The sequence below is a fragment of the Sturnira hondurensis genome, unplaced genomic scaffold (assembly GCF_014824575.4).
Source record: "Sturnira hondurensis isolate 20B ecotype Veracruz unplaced genomic scaffold, ASM1482457v3 Scaffold0016284, whole genome shotgun sequence".
Lineage (NCBI taxonomy): Eukaryota > Metazoa > Chordata > Mammalia > Chiroptera > Phyllostomidae > Sturnira > Sturnira hondurensis.
The window spans coordinates 4,958,346-4,980,828 of NW_028088915.1; the positions used below are offsets into that span (position 1 = coordinate 4,958,346).

Consider the following 22,483-nt stretch of genomic DNA (forward strand, 5'->3'; position numbering starts at 1 on the left):
AATGGCATTTAATTTTTCTTTATCCCAAAATAGTAAAAAAAAAAAACCCACAAAATGTGATATGAAGATTAGGTTTAACTATTTTCTTTCAGAGGACAGCCAAATATGATTTATAACTAATATAGGAGGAAGATAACCGCACCTGGAAGTCAGCTGCTTGTAGTTCTTCAACATCACATTCTTGTACAGAATTCAGCCCACCAGTGCCTCCATTTTTATTGCTTTGCTTTGCTTTTGCATATTTAACCTTCCATCTGGGGTGACTTTTTTTTTCCCAAAGAACACTCATAGGTATCTTTTTCAATATAGGTCTCNCAAATATGATTTATAACTAATATAGGAGGAAGATAACCTCACCTGGAAGTCAGCTGCTTGTAGTTCTTCAACATCACATTCTTGTACAGAATTCAGCCCACCAGTGCCTCCATTTTTATTGCTTTGCTTTGCTTTTGCATATTTAACCTTCCATCTGGGGTGACTTTTTTTCCCCAAAGAACACTCATAGGTATCTTTTTCAATATAGGTCTCCTGGTGAAGAATACTGTCAGCATTTGTCTGGAAATTATTGATTTCACTCTCACTTTTTAAGGACACTTTCACTGGTGTAGAATTCTAGGTTGGCGGCGATTTTCTTCAGTCCATTGAAGGTAGACTCCACTGGCCCCTCTCGGCTTCCATTGTTGCCGTTGAAAAGTCACTTATATTTCTAACTGTTGTGCCTTTAAAAGTAACTTTTCTATCAACCGCTTTTAAGATTTTCCTTTTTGTCTTCAGTTTTCTACCTGAAGTTTCTAGGACTTCATGAATTTGTGGATTCATGGGAAAATCCCAGCCTTTTTTCTCACATTGCGTCATCTTAACTTTCCCTTCCTAGCATTCCTATGTTAGATTTTTCTCTCTCCATGCCCTCTGTTTCCCATGCTCTCTTCTATTTATTCCAGCTTTTGCCTTTTCACATTTTGTTCCAGATCTATCTTTCAATTCACGAATTCTTTTTTCAGGTACATTTGCTCTAATGTTAAAGTAATTGAATTATTTTAGTTATTATATTTTTTAGTTCTAGAATTTCCATTTGTTTTTTCCAAACCTTCTCTGTCACTTTTTAGAATTTTCAGTTATTTTTCAAATTAAAAATTTTTTTTTTCTCAAGCACAGTAAACATAGTTATTCTAAAGTCTGTATGCTCTTATTTTAAACTCTGGAGCTGCTTAGGAGTTGCTTTTATTATTTCTTATCTTCTCTCCTTGTGTGACTGGTTATCTTTGATTGCATGATGGACGTTATATTTTAAAAATTGTTTGTAGAAATATTTAGAGGCCTAAGATGATAGTCTATGCCTCTAGAAAAAGTTTTGGTTTGTTTTTTTGAGTATCTGAGGAAATTATAACCTGGGATTACTTTGGCCCATTTCAGGGCTTGGGGTTTCCTAGGTGGCCCAGATGGCTCATGGCTAGACTGCACCTAACGTTGGTGGCCTCTGGACCCCAGCTTTTGGATTCCTAATCTGCAAAATGCTCAGCCCTTCAGGTACCTCTTGGGCCTTGGCAAACATCCCTTAGACAAAAGTAATCCTAAGTGCTGAGCCCACCTCTTTATGTTTTATCTTCTCTCAGATCTTTTTTTCTTATTTTGTTAGCTCTCTGATATCTCAAAGATTTAAAAAAATAGACATTTTTTAAATGTCTATTTAAATGTCTATTTAAATGTCTATTTAAAAGCTGAAAAAATTTCATTTTTTCAGCTTTTTCAGTTGTTCTTGGTGGGAAGGTTGAGTACAAATTACCTGTAGGTTTCCTTTGAGGGCACCATTTCTCCAAGTTTTATTTACTCATAGTGAAGCAATCTTTCATAGTGGTTGATTATTTATTGATCTCTGAGAGGCCTTACAGCCTTTCCATATTTACAAGTGTGCTGAATTTCTTTGCTTTAGGTATCCCAAGTTCTTAAATGTCATTGTTGGCTAAGTTGTTTTTGTGCCTCTGTTAACTGGATGATAGATATTGACAGAAAAATGATCATGGCTTCTTTCAAGACCACTGTCAGTCACAGAATACATGTTAGTTAGGCCTTGCATCTGATTCCAGTATGACAATTCCCATTTAGATTTTGAATCAATTAACAGCTGCTGAGTGGGTGCCATCTACTAGGTTTCCTCATGTATCTCACTAAATTTCTGTACACCTATAAAGCTTTAGGTTTTCTTTTCTTTTTCTTTAAGGCAATGAGCTTAATGAGGGCAGTGTTTGCGTTTTCTCTGAAAAAATATAACTTGAAGATATTGATGATTAAGTTACTGCAACCAATCAGAACTCCTGTTAACACCAAATATTTTGTATTTTGACATTTTCACTTACCATTGTATTGTGAATGCATCCAACATTGTTAAATACTTTTTAAAAACCTGACTTTAATGGCCATAGAGCGGTGGGTGCTCTTTAATAGAAGCTTCAATGAGAATGGGGATGTACTGTACCTCTATTATCCAATATTGTAGCCACTAGTCATGTGTGGCTTTGTGCACTTGAAATGTGACTAATGCAACTGAGAAACTGCATTTTTAATTTTGTTTAATTTTAATAGAGTTGAATTTAAATAGCCAGGTGTGCTGCTGATTACCATATCAGACAGTGAAGCTGAAGAAAGTTCACTCACTCCACCATCCTTGAGAGACTTTTAAGTTATTTCTGTTCCTTGCTGTTATATACAGCATTGGGATGACCATCTTTACAAAGAAATCCTTGACCACATGTTCAATCATTGTCTTACGTTAAATTCTTAGGAGTGGGGCAAAGAATACCAGCTCATATATGGTTTTTACAAATATTACAAAAACATTTTAGAAAGGCTTTACCAATTTATAACTTTGAAAACTGTTACCAGACTAAGAATTCCAAATGGATTAAGCAGTTACAAGTAACCAAGGACCCACACTCCAAAATATGTAAGAAAATATAAGTGTGCATTTAACTAGTTTTAAAGTATGAAAGGCCTCTTCTAAGCCTAAAAGCAATGAAAGTAACTAAAAGGGAAAAAACTTAATAACTTTACCTATATAAAAATTATAAACTTTTGTTTCAAGTTAAAAGTGAACAAAAGTTGGAAAAAATTATGCAGCAAAAAGATTTTGTTTAATATATAAAGAGCTATATGAAAAGCAGCAGGTGTTTACCTTTAATATATAAAGAGCTATTCCAAATCAATAAAAAATTAATCTTGTATAAGAAAATGGTCAAAGAGTATGAAATCATTTACCATAAAGAAATAAAAAGATTCAGTAAGATTATGAAAAAGAGTTAAATGTATTAGTAACTAAATAAATGCAAATTTAAAAAATACAAGTTTTATCTTCCTACTGTCAAACTTTAAATAATGTAAATTACTTATAATGACAATTTCTCTAGTATACATCCATAGAGCTCAACAAAATACATTATTTCTCAATAAACATTAAAAAACATCAAAATGGTAAAATAGATGGTCAGTTAGTTCTACTGCATCTTCACAAAAAGACATCAGTCCCCCAAAGGCCACACCAGCCTAGAGGACTGACTTCTTTAGGTACTTGAATCACTTCAAGGTGTAACCTCAAACCCAGTCTGTACCAGTGTACAGGGTCTTCTTCCACTTCTGATGGGAGAACTATCAAGAACTTTCTTACTAAATAACCCTCGGAGAGACAAATATTACCCCAAGTTGTACAGAGAAAACCAGTGAACTAAGTTGAGATCTCCTAGACTTATCATTAGTGATAAAACAATTTGAGTAAGCCTAAAAATATGGCATGCAACATTTTCAATGTGTTACATACTAAGTTAAAGGTAGTACATGAATTATTGAGTAAAAGGATATTTAATCTCTGTAACAATTTAGTTGGCATTCCCATTTTATTGATGCAGAAGCTGACAGTTTGCAAAAGTTTGTAAGTCAGTGAGGACATGGCAGAGGGTGGCTCAAAGCCAGCTGTGACTCTGAAGTCCTTAACCCATAATACTATGGTGTCTTAGTGCAAGTAACGGTGTGAGGAAGCAGTGGTGTCTGCAATGGTGGAAGTGCCAACGGGTCCAGGGTCAGGGCAGTTTGACATTTCAAAACCCAAGCGACAAGTCTGTTCAGAAGGAGGGATTTCCTTGAACTGTGCAAGAGCAGCATGATGACAGATGTCACTCCTTCGTTATTCTCCCCTCTTCCTTCATTCCTGGAAATTAAAATTCCATTCCTTGCTAGGCACTTAAAGTCTGGCATGCATTTTGCTGGCTTCTACGCTACAGCATGGCCCTTTTCCAGGAGCGCCCAAGGACAGCCAAACACATGTCAGAAGCCTCTACACAATTTCTGATGTCCATTGCTGTCTTGAGTGGTTTTGAAAACTGCTGACTATTTTAGCAGCTCTCAGCTTCTCTAAGACCACAGCACTGAGTGAAAAGCCTAGTTGGCTCTTTGCAGACTCTCATATGTAATATCACATCCCCTGGTGAAGAGGAAAATTACCCCTAAGCACAGGGCTTTCGTAACATGTCAATGAATTTGGCAACATCGGACATTAGTCATGAGTCCCCTCAAATTCGCTGAAGGATCGTTCACTGTTATACTGCATGTTCTTGGCTCTGCTCATCTCTGAAATACTTCACTGTACTCATCTTGACATAGATCATGGTTAGTATTTAACAGTTACTTGAACAAGTGATTTATAAAGAATTGTAAAGGTTATTTAACCTTAAAAATGTGTACTCAGTACCTGGGAGCACCCAAAGCTGTGTACATCTGGCATCTTCTGGTTCTGGTCCTAACCTCAGTGGGAATGCGAGTCCGGATGCCAGATTTAACCAGCTGGGGGACAGATACCTGCCCCCACCCTGCACCACCACACACATGCACAGGTTGCTGGCTCGGTTTTCTCTCCCATGTGCTTTTACTGATGACTGTGTTCAAAGATGGCCCTGCTGCCAGATCAAGCAAGGTCTTTGCCTCTCGGTTTGTTTGGAAAACTTCTTACTGAGAGGAGAATTGAGAAGAGCGACAATGACAAAAAAAAAAATGTGGTTAGGGCAGACCGTTTTCTTGTTAGTTGCATGTTTAAAGCATTGGCACCAGCAAACATGCTCATCCTCGGGAACACTGGGGAGAATGTGTCTATTAAATGCATTTTTCCTTGATCAAGGTCTACAGGTTCTTCTCTTTCTTTTTCCTAATCTATATAATGAGGTTGGTTACTTTCACCTTCATATTAAGGTTCTTGGCTAAGGGTCCCTCTTTGGCAACCCAAAGTGACTAATGTATCATTTACTAGAGGCCTTCATGCTCTAACTTTCATAGATTCTTCTCATAATCTGCCATCCCCTGCCAATCCTAGATTCTCACGTAGGTTTCTTTCTGAAGGTTGTCTTCCTCTCTCCACATAATTTAGTCAACAGTTTCAAAGGGTAAAGAACAAGCATTATGTTTCTTTTTTTAAGTATTTAAAATTTTTATTTATGTATATTATTTATGCTATTACAGTTGTTCCTGCTTTTTCTCCCTTTCTCCACCTTCACCTAGCCCCACCCTCCCCCTCCCTGAGTCAATCCCCATATCATTGTCCATGCCCATGGGTCAGGCATACATGTTCTTTGGCTAATCCCTTCACCATCTTTCATCCCATCCCCCACCCTCCTTTTCTAGCAGCTGCCAGTCTCTTTTTGTTTCTAAACTTCTGTTACTATTTTGTTCGTTAGTTTATCATGTTTGGTTAGATTCCACATACAAATGAGATCATGTGCTATTTCTCTTTCACTGACTGGCTTAATTTGCTTAGCATGTATTCTCCAGGTCCATCCATGCTGTTGCAAATTGTCAGAGTTTCTTCTTTTATACTGCTGCATAGTAGTCCATTATGTAAATGTACCACAGCTTTTTTATCCACTCACCTACTGATAGGTGCTTAGGCTGTTTCCAAATGTTGGCTATTATAAATAGCATTGCTATAAATATAGGGGTGCATATATTTTTTGTATTGGAGTTTTAGAATCCTTATGATACATTCCTAGAAGTGGAATTGCTGGGCCAGAAAGCAGTTCCATTTTTAAGTTTTTGAGGAAATTCCATATTGCTTTCCACAGTGGCTGCATCAGTCTGCATTCCCACCAACAGAGCACTAGTGTTCCCTTTCTTCCTCATCCTCTTTGTTGGTTGATTTATTGACAATGGCCACTATGACAGGTGATATCTCATTGAGGTTTTAATTTTCATTTTTTAACAGTTAGTGATGTTGAACATTTTTTCATATATATATATATGCCCTCTATATGTCCTCTTTGGAGAAGTGTCTATTCAGGTCTTTTGTCCTGAATGCAATTTCTTAATTGCATTGTTTGTCTTCCTTGTGTTGAATTGTATTGGTTCCTTGTATATTTTGGAGATTAAACATTTACCAGATGTATCATTGGAAAATATGTTCTTCCATATAGTGGGTTCCCTGTTCTTTTTGTTGATGGATCCTTTTCCTGTGAAGGAGTTTTTAATTTGATGTAGTCCCATTTGTTTATTTCCTCTTTTGTTTCCAGTGCCTTAGGAGATATGTTGGCAAAAATATTGCCATGCAGGATATCTGAGACTTTACTCTCTGTTTTCTTCTTAGATTTTTATGGGTTTGTAACTTTACATTTAGGTTTTTTTGTCCATTTTGAGTTTATTATGGTGTGTGGTGTAAGCTGGTGGTCTAGTTTCATTATTTTGTGTGTACCTGTCCAGTTCTCCCAACACCATTTATTGAAGAGACTGCCTTTGCCCCATTGTACGCCTGTGCCTCCTTGGTCAAATATAAATTGATCACGCAGGTGTGGGTTTATTCCTGGGCTCTGCTTGGTTCCATTGGTCTGTATATCTGTTCTTATGCCAGTGCCAGGCTCTTTTTATTACAGTGGCCTTTGCTCTTCTTTCTCAAGTTTGCTGAGGCTATTTTTTTGGTTCCATGTAAATTTTTGAAATTTTGTTATAGTTCAGTGAACTGTACAATTGGTATTTTAAGGGGAATTGTGTTGAATGTATAGATGGCTGTGGGTAGAATGGGCAGTTTCAGGAAGCCATCATGCTTCCTATCTGTAACTGCCAGATTGAAATGAGGAGGATTGGGAACTGGATTGGAGAAGTGGTGTCTGAATGCTGCTGTGCTTCATTCACTGGCTCATTTCACGCTTCGGGACATTAATTTCTTCTTCACTGCCCAAAACTGGGCTTTCAAGAGCAATTTGACGTCTTATATGTAACCTGACAAGCAAGCAGTTTATAAATTCCATGGATTCGGGTACCATGCTGTTTCTTTATCATTCCGCTACGTACTTCTAGATCCTACACAGTATATGACACATAGTATAGTAGGTAATGATTTTTGCTAAAAAACATACTGGCACATAAACATTACATGTCACATGCACTTTTAAGGCACATTTTATTGACTGACTAGTACAAACCAAGCACTCTAAAGTGCACTTTCCATGTAGTCTTTCAGCAATCCAATGAAACACCATCCCCATTTTATAAATGAGAAGCTGACAGGCAGGAAGGTGACACAACTGTGCTGAAATACACCAAGTTGTAGGTAGAAAAATTCATAGTCAAGCCCAGTCTACCCCACTTTAAAGTTCTTCAGCATAACACTCTTCACTGTTAGATGATGTCATAACTTCAGAGCACCTCTTAGGCTTTCGGGTGCTACCTGTTCTTATGGCAAGTGACATTATGTGGAAAGCCGCCCATCTCAGGGGAGTGCTCACAGGTGTCAGCTGCTGGAAGGGGCCTCAGCCTGCAGCTTGGTGTTGTGCAAAACCAATGGAGCTGATGCAGAGAATTAACTACCAGTCTTATTATTTAATTTTAAGCATACCTTGGGCATGTATGTGGATACAGATTTCTTTCCACTTTACAATTTGGGCTGCATAGGCTGAATGCAGGTGTGGGGATGGCACAGGTATAGAGTGCAGGTGAGGTGGGTGACAATGAGGTCTGTGATGTCTAATGGTCTATTCACTCTAGCTGTCCTCTTCCAGAACATGTGACTCTTCCACATTTTCAAACGGAAGATGCTAAGTAGGGTATAGAGAAAGTAGTTTTTAAGTGATGGAGAACAAAGGGAGGCAGTCTGAGGTCCACGGAGCCACCTGGAGGAATGCTAGACAGTGACAGCAGTACCCAGAAGGGCCTCAGGGAGTTGTGATCTGGTCAGGAGCCCCAGGCTCCCTGAACAAATGAAGGAGCTCAGCAGAGGAGGGACGCAAGCATAACAAATGAGATCGTGTCAGAGACATTTGGCGGGTCTCTGGAGGTAGGCTCTATGTGGCTATTGTACAAATAAAAATGGACGATATAAGTTTGGGGTGCTCCTGGTTTACCATTTTGGGACACAGACCTCATATGCATCTGACAGCATGGCTCAAGTTAATAATAGAAATGTCTATGTCCCCCTTTCCAGATTTCCACAACAGGGTCCTACAACAGGGTCAACAAATATTTTCTAAAAGTACAGATAGTAAATATCTTAAGCTTTGCAGGCTAGATGGTCTCTGTCATCACTATACAGCTCTGCCATAGTAGCACAAAGACAGCTGTACGCAATTGGAAAGAAATGGGTGTGTGGTGTTCCAATAACACTGTATTTATTAACAACAGGCAGTGGCCTGGATTTGACCCTCAGGCAGTAGTCTGCTGACCAGAATGGTTTGCTGGTCTCCAGTGATGACTATTTAATATATGCCTAGAGATCATTTTAGTTGATAGTATTTGTTTTCATCTACTGAGCTGCTCTGTCCAAACATTGCCACCAGCAGATGTGTTTTAGAAATACACTGCAAAACAGAGATCTGGGACGTGGGTCAATGAGCAGCAGACCTTAGGGAAGACGACTGGTTTTTACTCTGACTCGGAATATGAGGAAATAAATGATGGACAGAGGACACATTTTTCTTCTCAAGGCCACCATGAAAACTTGGATTTTTTGTTTAAAAGAGTTTGCTCTTTCATGAATATAATGTAGATGATTTAAAATAAATTGGAGGTACTCATTCAAAATTTTTTGTTGAAGCTGTTAGGGTTTACCCAAATGAAATTCATTTAAAAATATTTGAGGCTCTCTGAATGAAGGCTTTCTGAAGGCTCTCTGAATGAATGAAAGAAGAAGTGAACGAAATAGAGGTTTGAGTAGCCCTGCATTTTCTGTTCAGGTTTCAGTCCTTGTTTTCAGTTTCTGAACCTGTCGAAGAGCCTAGCTTCCCCTTACAAATGGCTTCCTAATTTTGCACTCAAGTCTTGAATGAAGATCGGCAGACTTTCCTGTACAGGGCTGGATAGGGCCCCAAAGGAAACTTTTGTTACAAGTAACAACAAGATAAACACTGTAAGTCAAAGAGAATTGAGTGAGATAAGAAATGTGTAAGTGCTTAAAGTGCTTATCAGAGTGTCAGAAAGCGGTGTCATTCCTGGGATGGCATCGCCTTGGCTGGCTGGCTGGCTGAAACTGCGCCGAGGTGGGATTCCTGAGGCCTGCGGTGTCTGATATCGGGGCCACCCTTCTCTTCTTCAGCACACCCGACTCTCCCACAGGATCCATCTTGGCTTTGACTCCAGACTTCGGATTCTCAAAGAACGCAATATTGATTACATGCTGTGGGAAGGCACTAGGCATAGGGCATACAAAGATAAACAAAAGACACAGCCTTTCCTTTCAGGGGTTCCAGGAGAGAAGGAAAGTCATGTGAAAATCACACTCAAAGTGCTGCTATAAGAGAGATGTAGTCAGGGCACATTTGGAGTGCCAATCAGTTGTTTTTACAGGTGGAGTAGGAAATGTCGAATGCTATCAGAAGAGGGAATGGTTGAGTGAGTCTAACTTTAGAGGTTAGCCAAGTGGGAGGAATGAGAAGGAGAGAGACANCCTTTCAGGGGTTCCAGGAGAGAAGGAAAGTCATGTGAAAATCACACGCAAAGTGCTGCTATAATAGAGATGTAGTCAGGGCACATTTGGAGTGCCAATCAGTTGTTTTTACAGGTGGAGTAGGAAATGTCGAATGCTATCAGAAGAGGGAATGGTTGAGTGAGTCTAACTTTAGAGGTTAGCCAAGTGGGAGGAATGAGAGGAGAGAGACAGTAGGCATGTGCAAAAACAGGGAGACAGGAGAAAATGATGTACGAGGAAAGCATCATATTTAAGTCACTTTAATTACAGACCTTAGGATTTTTCTGGGGAAAGAAACATGGAACAGTCACATGTCAACAAAATCCAACATGTCATGTAGATAGTGGGAAGAATTTTGGGCAGGAGAACGAGCCCAAGTTAGTCAACAAAAGATGTATGATGGAGGTGATGCAGGAACTGGTTCTCGAAGGTGGGATACAATTTTCTGGGCAGGAAAGGAGGGAGTGAATTCTTGGTTGTGGAAAAACATGAAGAAAGACACAAAACAAGAGTGAATATGTTAGAGTTGGAAGGTCTGGCAATACTTGGATTAGATTACTTGAAAGCCATCCTGATATGGACATTTAGAAAGGCAGGTAAACTGTAACAAGTCTTTTAAGTGCACAGCTAATCTGGTAAGCAAGCAGAGGACACCATAGGTTTTAAGAGTGAAAAGGGAAAGGGAAGTAAAGTGGTGAGCACCTGAGCTGAGTGATGATTTCCCCCAGAGAGGTGCCGGTCTCCATGTCCCAGGGCCTAAGGTCTTAATGCCCACGTGGAATGAGGATGGGAGCTCGTGCCCTAGAGGTGGGGAATTCGGTCTGAGACTTCTGCATAAAGCTGGTTCCTTTGAAGGACTGCACCCTCAGTGCATTACTGGGCAGAAGAAAACTCCTGCCAGTGTCTACTCTGGACCCTCTACTGTCCAACAATTAAGTTCATGTGGCTTTAGAATTTCTTCCCTCTTGCAATAAAAACTTTCCAGTCTCACAGTGTCTTGAAGAGTAAGAGAAGATGGCAAGAGACATGGACATAGTCATTCTCCCCGTCTGATGGAGGGTGACCTCACTTCCTCTAAATATTTTCTTACATGTTACAATCTACAGGTGCTGACATGCTATGTTGACTCCTGTCATAATTGTTCCCTGTTTCCTATTTAGCATGACTCTTTCACATCCCCTGTTATATTCTTGATATTTGTCAAGGGACATCCCTGGGGATATACAGGGAGTGGCACAGGGCTCACTTACACCTGGAAAGCAAAGATCATGAGAACTTACATGGAACAGAAAGTTGAACGGGTGAAAGGATGGTCAGAGAGTCAGCCACCACAAAAGATCTGTAGAATGAAACAGGCTGGGTTCCAGAAGCAGAACATGCGGTTGGGCAATATGAACTTCAGCATTCAGACCGGGCACTGGGGACCGACGACTCAGTCATGTCAGTCAGTAGATGAGTCAGAACATGGACGAAGGACACCAGTTGCAAAGGAGATCTGTATACTCAGGTGAACTTCTCTGGGTCCGCTTCTTCTTATGTCCTTCCTGATGGAGCATGAAGCCAACCTGCAGATGACCACCTGGAGCCTACAGATGGACGTGGCGAGGGAGCGTTCTTGGCTCTGCTCTAGAATGAGAAGCGTGAGGCTGACACTGGGGGGCAAATCTGGGTTATGCATTAATCTTCCACGTGAAGAGAAGTGAAAAGGAGACTGTTTGGAGTCTTGTGTTGTTTATATACCAAGCATGAAGAATGAATGTGCTTTTTATGTCATAAAGAATCAAAGATGTGTTATTGGCAAAGGGCTTTTTAGAGAAATGTACAGTGGTGTTATAGGTACGTGTCTGATACCTTTGTCAAAGCAAAGTCAAAACATTAGGTAATGAAGCTTCACATTAGTTGGAATGGTAACATGAGAGAGAGTTTGCTTCTCGGGTTAGAAATATGTTATCCCAAACACAAAGACTCATGAAATTTAGTTTCAACGTAAATTTATATTTATATTGCAGAAGATGCTCTAATATTTTACTTATTCAGACTTTTTTCAAAGTAAGGCTGAATTCAGGCAGAATTTAGTCTTTAACGGACATTCTCTTTTAAAACCAATCCCAGAGTATTAGTGTTTAGATCTGAACCTTTACTAAAAAGGTGCTTTTCTTTTGATTTGAAGAAACAACTATTTCATATTTTTATACAGATTATGTAAACATGTAAATAGGCCATCAGAACGAGAATTGTACTGCAATATAATCTATCACAGTACTGCATAAAAGAGCATTTGAAATTAGAATTAAAACAGTAAGTGAAATTATAATAGCTTTAAAATAATACGTTTTTGAATACAGAAGCCCTATAATTTTGCTTAATTTGAGAAATAGGCTCTTTACAATTTGTGAACATTAAAATGTAGAGACAGAAGAAATAGTTTTTCTATAGTTAGGTGAAATTTCAAGTTAATATTTAGCATTTACTGAAGTGTTTTAAAATAATGGAAGATATAATGACTTCTCACAGTGTCCCAAATTTATATGTATATGAATTATACATATAATTATAATGTCCCAAATTTATGTGTAAAATTTCTGTACATACATAAATTTCTGTACATACATATGCATATAAATTATATATGCCCCCCCAAATTATAATGTCCCAAATTTTCTATGTATATGAAGAAAGCTTATTCATTTCTGATCTTTCTTCAAAAAGAACATTTTGACCAGTAGAAAGTGAGTTTCTTTGTCTTTCAGAAAGATTCCCCTAATTTGATTGTGCCACCAATTTGGGGTACTTTGTTTCTTGCATTATAGTTTAATTTTTCATTTTTTACATGAATTCTCTAATGTGGTTCATTTTGGGAGACATTTACAGCCGTGGCAACAGGAGGGAACCGGGCACTGTGAGGGCGTTACCACTGATTTCCCTTCTGAGCGCACACAAGCTCAGAAAGTGTACTTTCTCTGTAGTCCATGGGGTAACATTATTTTTTAAGCTTTTGGTTTCTCTTATGAAGCCAATCTGTTGCTAGCTTTTTATAAAAGTGTAACAATGATATGGACTTGATATATTGGAGAAATGGCCTTTTCCATTCAATTTATCACCTTGTTCCTAAAGTTGGAATTAAAAAAAGATCTGATTACATGGTGGGTCAGTCACAATAAACTTTCAGAGAAGTTTCTTTCAAATTATTGTAAGACTTGCAGCATGTAAATATAAGGTTCTGCTACAGTTTACAGAATAGTTTTGTGTGATACTGAAGTGTTGTGATCTTGAAATACTCCCAGTGTAATTGATACCCACGGAGTCCAGGGTGACTCGAGGCAGCGCCTTGTCTGGACGCCTGTGGAATGTGTGGAGAGACGCCAGGACTGGGGACATATCCATGCTCCTCAGTGTGGACTGCGGTAGTTTAAGGTTGCAGTGAGGATCTGATGTTGCACGCTTGGACAGAGTCACAGGCTGTCATCTGTCCCTTCCATTAGAATGACTACAGTGCCATCCTACACCTAGGAGCAGGATGTGCTGGGCACCAAGGGCTCCCCTACTGGCATCAGGAAGGACTGCAGGCTAACAGGAGGACAGTGTAGCTACACCCCGCCCTTCCTCCCACCAGCGGGCATTGTCTCTGCCCACCCAGGAAAGAGAGAAGGCTGAGCCACAGCTCAAGTTGATGTTGGGCGTATTCCTTTTCCCGATACCATCTCAGAAACTTGGGGCTCTTTTCATGGTCTATATCTGTCCATCATGATTTTCTTTCATGGCTCAGATGGGCTTAAATTTCACTGTTGGAGTATTTTAAGCTTTTCATCACAGATGATTTTCCTCTTGGATTCCTTTAAAAGGACTGTGTGGATCAATGACTGAGAAAATGTCAATTCCATGGTAAACATTTTAGAATGAGGCAAATGCTAGGACTGCTTAGGAGAACAGCACAGCTATTCTGCTAAAAACATGGGATGGCTCATCTCTAATACCCTTGAACTTGAGTTCCTTCTGTGATGTCATGGGCCCCCCCTGGATTATGCCCAACAACCCATAGTTTGTGGTACAAAAGCCCTTTGTGTCAGAGTGTGGTTTGATGCAGATGCAGAAATGTCTGAGAAGCGCTGCATCGCACGGGTACCCTGACAGAAGTGGTAGCAAGGAGTGGGCAGCAGCTGGGCTGTTCATGGGCCGCGCTCTGAGAGTCTGTTATGTAGTACTGCTGCACTTGGGAAGTGTTTCACGGCCATTACCGCCAGTGGAGCACTTACCCCCTGGAGGGCTATGCCAAGGGTGTGCAGCTCCTTGGGCTCAGTCAGTTTCCTAGGGAAGGGGGAGAGGGAGGCAGAGGAAAGTCCCGTCTGCTGTCCCAGTATGGCTTAATGCAGGGGCCCAGAGTGACCGGGACAGCGCGTCTCCTGGACACTCCCTTTCCTGTAGGAGCATTCGGAGGGGCCGCATGAGTACAGAGTAGGGAGGGGGCTGCGTCTCTGGGGCACAGCTCTGCTGCCTTCCTATGGGTGCCACCAGAAGAGACTATTTGGTTTTCTCTCCTGAAGATCCACTGGAACAAATAGGACCACTGCCAACCCTACTGAAGGAGTGGAGAACCTGAAACAGAGAGTTCGTTTTTGTTTGTTTATATCCTGCCTTGTTCCTGAAAACATTTAAATGGACAGAGATTAAAAGACTTAATAATAAACCTAAGGCAGAGCTGGAATTAACTTCTGAGACATTGTTTTTACAGGTGATACTTTTTTCCCCTTTTAACCCAAGGAAAGTACATATAAGAAGAGGAATTCATCACTGTAAAGTAATTTCAAGCAGAGAAGTGTCCCTCTTCTTTGTGATTATAAATAGCCAGGATTGAAAGGAGTCTTGTGTAATACTTGTATTCAGGCCAAGGTACTTCTTTACTCCCTAAATAGTAAAAGAAATATGCGTAGGTCCTTTTTGTTTATCAGTTGCATTTGTGTACCTTTTTTTCCTCCCTCAATCCAAACATAATCTGGATGTTGTAAAGGTCCATTCTGGTGACTGGCGCTTGTAGATTGTTCTCCTGGACAGACGGCCAGTGTGTGGTACCTGCTGCCTGGGGGAGGTGCTCTCAGGACCGACTCATACCCAGAGGAGACCCACTTGGCCTCTTCAGCCTCCTGCTGGCTGATCTCTTTAAGACTTCTGTTTTCTTCCTTAGCCAGTGCCTACGTGCACATTATTCTCCTTTCCCTAGGCACAGGGTTTGGTTTTCCTGCCTCTCCCCCTCACCCTGTCTCCCCAAGATTTACTAACTCCTCCCTGACAGGCTTACCACCTAGCGGTTAGATGTAGTGACCTAAGCTCTGTTCTTGTCCCCACATAAAGGTGAGTGAGGATGGTGACTTCCTAGAGTTTATTCTTATGGTCCCAAAGAGTGAATGCAACCTTCCAGTGTCAGACATTTAGCCTTCCTCACTAATCAGATCCTTACCTCCAATTTTATTAATCTCCTTTGAATGCTATATAATGTGTATAATCGTAAATTTTATATGCCTATTTTCAAAGATCTTCAAGGAACACATTTCCATACACTGCTGAGATCACCTATTAGCAAGTTAATTTCAGGGTATCATTCCAAAAGGTGCCTTTTGGGGTTACCTGTCACCAGCAGGCCAGCTTCTTCCGGAAGTGCAAGGCCACTAGGTGGAGCTTTGGGGATAGGGAAGAAGGCCAAGGGACAGGGCACGCTGGGGCAGGCAGTGTCCTTTCCTTCAGTTCAAGTTAGCTGGAGAGGCCATTGTGGGAGTAGAGGTGACCAGCTCGCTTCGTCACCGTCGCTTGTAGTGTCTAAAGCTAACACCAGGGTTTGAGAGGGACCTTGGGGGAAAGCAGTCCAACCCCTCATGGGGTGCTCCGTTGCCTTCAGTGTAGTACGGTCCTCACGCCAGCTAGGATTACGCATTCTCTGCCTTTCTGGGCTTCCTCTGATCCTTCTGGAATGTCCTAACCCTGTTCTCTGGACTGTACTCTTGGAAAATATTTGACTTGGTTTCTGTTAATCTTAAGCATGTAAACACATTATGTTGAAATATCAGCTTAAGCCCACTCCCAGTTACTCTTCTCTCTGGACATTTCACCTTCCGCCTGCCTGTTTAGCCTACAACGGCCTGCAGAGTTCCTGGGGTCATCAGCCCCTCTCAGGAGAGCAGGAGCCTGGGAAGGGTTAGTGGGTGGTAGTGGCTGCAAATGTCAGTGGCGGCTTCTGTCTGGGCCCCTTGGGTGAAGGGCGGGAGGCCATCCAGAAGGTCCTAATGCAACTGGAAAAGGGGTGACTGCGAGCCTGTTGGCCTGCCTTTCCCAGTTCATGTGAGGTGAAGTTGTAGCTGTGGCCTTACAAGGTCATAAGGAACCTGTAGTTGCCGGGCTAAGGGGAGGAGGGTGGAGAGGCTTGAACAACTGCTCCTAAAGCAGAATATCCATCACAATCAGAAAAAAAAAAGCAGCAAAGGAGCCAAGCCGACTCTTTTGAGGTCTTCAGCACACTGTTTGCTGCCTTAAGGAAGCCAGCAGCTAAACAAACAACAATCTTCTGATGAGTTTCCCCTTGTCCCAACCTGTGCCCTGGGTTCCTGGCCAGCTCCAAGCTCAAAGAGGGAGCAGCTGGAATATTTCCAAATGGATGGAAATGGAGTTGGATCCCCAGTAGTGTTGTCTTAGGGACGGCCACTGCTTGCTGTCGCCTTGTCACAGTTGTGGGCCTTCAGACTCTCCAGACATCCAGACCCCACAACTGGGAATGATGCCTGATGCTCACACCGGGGATGTGCTGGCGCCAACTTGAAGGAAGGGTGAGGGACTAAGTGTTGCCAGCTCCCTGGAAAATGGCATCAGCTTCAACACTTAGGGTACTCCACCCGCATCTGTTTATTATAACTATCAGATATGTTTGTTTTCACTTGAACGCCATCCACCAGTCAGCTGTAGGATTCCTACACGTCATCGTTCTCAGTGTCATCTGCCGTAGGTTCTCCAGCACAGGGGCCTGTGCCTCTAACTTCCTGTGTGTTCACTCAGTAGAAGTCTACCTCTCTCTCATTTACTCACTCACCAGATGCCTACTGAGACCCTACAGTGTGTAAAATGCCACATTGGGAGGGCTGGGAGGGCAAGGAGACAGCTGCCTTGAGGAGTTCCCTGTCTGGTGTGACAGACGACTTGGGAAGCTTGCATCAAGCATCTGTCATGCGGCGAGACACTGCTGGGTATTGACATGCAGTAACAAAATGGGAAAAGGCCCTGCACTCAGAAGCACAGGCATGAGTTGGATGAGGAAGCAAAGGCACAAATATGTAATTACATTCTCTCTATACCTGTTGTGAAGGCAAAGAACAGGGTGCCGTGCTTGAGAGAACAGCAGCGTGTGGGTGAGGAGGCAAGAAGAGCTGTGTAATGCCCAGAACTGAATGTTGGGAAGGGTGGAGAATGGAACTCTGGCAGCAATGTGAGGACAGGCTAAATCTTTTAGAAAGTACAGGCCCTTTGCCACACTGACTCCATGTGAGGAATTTATCCTAAGAAAACAGCAGCAAGCACAAAGATGTGTGAGTACTGAGTCCCGCAGAAGTACTGCTTAAATGTTTGAAAATACTTAATTATAGTATATATGCACATGATAGAATATAGTGCCACCATTAAAATGACTAGACATTTATGTATGGGCATGAAAATGATATATGATATAGTAAATTAAAACTTCATAGCGTGATATGTGAGCCCATTTTACTTCGATTACATACACAGTAAAGTTTCTGCTGGTACAATATTTTAATAGTGGCTCTCTCACCTTGGCTGGGTAGCTCAGTTGATTAGAGTGTCATTCTGATATGCCAAAGTTCTGGGTTCTATACCCAGTCAAAGCACATATAAGAATCAACCAATGAATACATAAATAAGTGGAACAACAAATCCCTCTCTCTCCCTGCCCCCTTCCTCTATCATAAATCAATAAATACATTTAGCCCTGGCTGGTGTAACTCAGTGGACTGAGTACTGGCCTGTGAAGCAAAGGGTCACCAGTTCGATTCCCAGTCAGGGCACATATCTGGGTTGCAGGCCAGGTCCCCAGTGGGGGGCACATGAGGGGCAACCACACATTGATGTTTCTCTCCCACTCTTTCTCCTTCCCATCCCCTCTCTCCAAAAATAAATAAATAAAATATTAAAAATTTTTTAAAAATAAATACATTTAAAAAATAGTGGCTATCTCTAGGTGAGGGAGATTTTGTAGTCAAGGCTTAACATGTTTTTCTTCTGATCTTTTTTTTAAATGAGTTTTTTGCATTAGGAAAAAATATACAAATAAAGAAAAACAATCTATTGCTAATCTAAAGCAGAGGTGGCCCAAGCCCAGATTACAGTAACAGGACGTTTAGGAAGAGACGGGGTTACAGAAAGACACGGAACTGCCAGCCTCAGATGACCTAAGGACATGAGGCTCGGGAGAGGGATGAAAAGGAGGTACAACAATGACTAATTTCTGACCTGACCACTGGGTGGCTGGAGGTGCCATTCTCCAGGCAGAGAGCATCAGAGAAGAAAAGGTTTGGATAGAAAGGCAAAGCTTCTGACCTTCAACATGTGAAATCTAAGTGCCTGTGGGACGTGCAGGGGCAAATGGCGGGCAGCTAGGTGTGGCTCTCACGAGAGCTGTGAGCTCTAGAGATACGTGTGGGAGTCAGTCATTCAGTAATTGGCTAAGAGGGCATATGCAGTGTGTGGGGGGCGCCGAGTCCGCCAACACCCTAGGCCGGTCTGAGAAGGAGGCTCCAGCAAGGGCAAGGAGCACTGTGCAGAGTGGGGGGCATACAGGGTTGTACCCGGAAGCCAGAGGAGCGGAGCGTCCCAGACCCTTTCAGTGGCTTCCAAATCGGGCTGACTAGTTTTGGGTGTGGATTCTGCTTATTTTCACAAGATCCTCAGACACATTTCCTGAAGGTGGGAGTCAGGACTGGGAGAAGACAGGAAATTCCGGTGTCAGTGAGTGTGTCCTCCGAACAACCCAGTGTGATGGGTTAGAAGGAGGAAGGGCCCAGCCCCAGAGGGGAGAGCAGAGGTGAGGGGGGGATCCTAGACTCGGAATGAAAGTAAGTCATGCCATCGCCATTCTTTCTCCTGGAAGAACTGGGGGCACTTGGGAGGGCGGGACAGCCCTCTGTAGCATGAGACGAATTTAATGAAATACGTTCATTGTTCTCATCCCCGGGGAGATGCCTTCTGCAAGGGTGTTATAGGAAATTAATCCATTAGTTGCTGCCAGAAACCAAGTGAAAGAAACAAAGAAATAAACAGAGACTGTCAACATCCAGGGACCTGGACAGAATCCCAGTATGAGCTGCACATTAGGAGGGTTATAACTCAGAGCACGCTCAGCGCCAGCAGTCTTGGGGCTGGGATTCCACTGCTGCGGGTGTAAGCGTTGGCCCTGGAGTCTGACTTCCTGGTTTTCATCCAGGCCCCCAGGGAGCCTGGTGCTTAACCCTTTTATTCCTCAGGCATTTTGCCTGTAAAGTGGGAATATTAATAGTCACTTTACGTTAGGTGGGTTGTGAGGATTAAATGGGCCCATCGCCTCAACCTATGAAAAGGTCTGGCTCTTGGCAAAATATCTGGGGGTATAATTCCATGTCCAGAAAATGTTAGCTGCCAGTGTCATCATTGTTATGCTTCCAATGATATCGTTATGATGCATTGCTTTCTCAACCTGGGAATGAAGAGATGGGGAAATTGAGGCCCTACTTCATTCATTCAGTAAAGATCCTTAAGGAGAATGTTAAACGAACATCTGTTTGCTCAGGCTAGAAATTCTGTAAGTTTACTGAAATAATGCAATACACAAATTTAAAAATAAGCACATCCAGGTTAGTTTTCTAGAGTGGATTTTGAGGTTCCTATGAAATTGAAGGGTTGGACGGTGGGGTGTTAGAGTGAGCAGTTGGACACCAGATTGAAGAGTAAGACTAAGGAGAAGAGGGAACATTCAGGAGGGAAAAGAAGGTGTGGTTAGTCCACTTAGAAAGGCAGAAGGGGCAGTACTGTCTGAGCTGGTTATAATGCAAAGGCTAACTAAAGTCACGGAATTTGGAAAAAGACCCAGAGAATATTTTCAGGGTAACCATATAGTTCCTTAGCACAGCCATTCTGCAATCACTGCTTCAGACCTTGCAGTTTCTCTCTGACTTTGCCACCCACCACCTGCTGGCAAGAAAGAGCAAACATGGCCTGGCCCTGAGACGAATCCTTTCTATGTGGTAACGGATTCAGTCCTTGTGACAGCCTGATGAGGTAGCACTGTTATTGTCCTGCTCTTACAGGTGGGATAACTTAGTCACAGTGGGAAAAGACAGTGATAGAACTTCCTATGCAGGGCCACAAGGCCATACAGAGTAAGTGACAGATCCGGGGTCAAACCTAGACCTCCTGCTCTGAAGTCTGTGCTCTTAGTCACCACTTTAAGAGACGCCAGATGTCACTGTCAAGGCAGTTATGTAATGACTGTTCCTTACTTCATATGATGAATCTCTTTAACTGTCTAATAATATTGCTCTTTAGACAGTGCTTTCTTTCAATACATGGTTGGTTATTTTAGAAACTCTTGTCCACACTCCTAGAATTTTTCTGCTTTCAGCTTCACATGGTCTTTTTTTCTTTCTTTTTAAAAAAATATTTTATTTATTTATTTTTAGAGAGAGGGGAAGGGAAAGAGAAAGAGTGGGAGAGAAACATCAATGTGTGGTTGCTTCTCACGTGTCCCCTACTGGGGACCTGGCCTGCAACCCAGGCATGTGCCCTGATTGGGAATCGAACCAGCGACCCTTTGCTTCACAGGCCCGTGCTCAATCCACTGAGCTACACCAGCCAGGGCTACATGATCTTTTTTTTCTTTCCACAAGCTATGTCTTTTTTCCATGCCTCTTATCCACTCAGCTCCTGCGGGCTCACCCATGTCACCTCTTTGCTTTGATTGAACCATTGCACGTATCTTCTTTGCATCTTTGCAGAATGCCTGCCCTGTCTTTCAAGACATCCAGTTCCTTTAAGCCTCCTGCTCAAACTGTTTCACAGAGAACCTCTTGCTTCACTGTGAGGTCTCCTAACATCACCCCAACCCATTTTTTTCACTTTGAAAAATCCCTATGGTAATTATTTTTTGTACGTTTAATCTTCTAATTCATTCTATTCATTTACTCATTCATTCACTAGACCTCTCTAGTACTTCTTGTGTACTGGCAGTTTACAAAGGTGAGTGGAACCTGCCTATGAAGAGCTTAAAATATAGTTAAAAAGGCCTGCCTGGTGTGGGTCAGTGGTCTGGGTGAAAGTGCCAGCTTGTGAAACAAATGGTTGCTGGTTCAATTCCCAGTCAGGGCACATGCCTGGGTTGTGGGCCAAGTCCCCAGTTGGGGCTCACGTGAGAGGCAACCAATCGATGTATCTCTTGCACATTGATATTTCTCTTCCTCTCTTTCTCCCTTCCTACCCGCTCTCTAAAGATAAATAAGTAAAATCTTTTAAAATATACAGTAAAAGAAAGAGATATAAAAGCAAATAGTCATCACTTGGACATTTATCCAGTACCCTTTGCATAGTAGGCATTTCATTTTAACCCTGACACTGTTCCTGGCGTGCAGTTTCTAAGCTAGAGGACATGGGGACTAATGTAATTGACATGACTGGTTTTGGCGTTGTGTTTGCCTAGACCAAGGATGCCCTCTTCACAATCCTGCATGACCTCCGACCCCAGGATCATTTCAGTATTATTGGATTTTCCAACCGGATCAAAGTGTGGAAAGATCATTTGGTGTCAGTTACTCCCAACAATATCAGAGATGGCAAAGTCTACATTCACCACATGTCGCCCACTGGAGGTAAATACGAGTCCTTCTTTTCATGTTAGCTTTGACGTGATAATAAGTGAGTAGCTAAGTTTTCTGCCAAGAGACAAGGATTTGAATGCTGAAACTATCACAGGAAAGGAGATAACAGCTGAGAGCTTTCCCAGAAGCTTGTGTTTCTCTGAATACTGATTCCGTAAATTCTCCTCTTCCACGCCCCAAACTAAGATGGTCAAGTAAGTTATGAGGGGGAATACCTGATAGGGTTTGGAGCCTTTCCTGGTTTATCTGACAGATCCTGAGTAATGAAGTTGTTTTTGTAAATTGTTTTAGGGTGTAGAATTAAAGCCAAATAGGTGAGTTAGTTTTGTGTACTCAAATCTTAGCACCTTAGGAAGAAGCAGGTGGAGCCACCCAGCTGCACCCTTAGTCCCTTTGGCAGGGCGCAAATGGTGGGCAGAACAGGAACCCCAGGGGGCCTGGGAGACACCCTGGATGGAAGGTGCAATGGACTCTGAGCGTCTGCACGCTTGGTTTGGGTACCGTGCCCAGGTAAGAGTACGGAGGAGGGGAAGGTCATAGAGAAGTCTAAGATAGCTAGAGTATCTAGAGGCAGTCCGCTAATGGTTTCCAGCTGGACAGGTGTAAGTTCCTTCAGCTCAGGGCCTTTGTCTCACTCTTTCTGCCAACTTTGTCACTGGTGCAGTGC

At 42.1% G+C, this 22,483-nt stretch overlaps 1 protein-coding gene across 1 annotated transcript in view; it reads left to right on the forward strand.

Moving 5' to 3' along the window:
- The window catches only part of ITIH5 (inter-alpha-trypsin inhibitor heavy chain 5), an 88,160-nt gene that overhangs the window by 49,955 nt on the left and 15,722 nt on the right, over positions 1 to 22,483 (forward strand). The window contains exon 8 of the mRNA XM_037065970.1: positions 21,639 to 21,807. Coding sequence (XP_036921865.1) covers positions 21,639 to 21,807 — 169 coding nt within the window. The remainder of the gene's footprint in view (positions 1 to 21,638; positions 21,808 to 22,483) is intronic.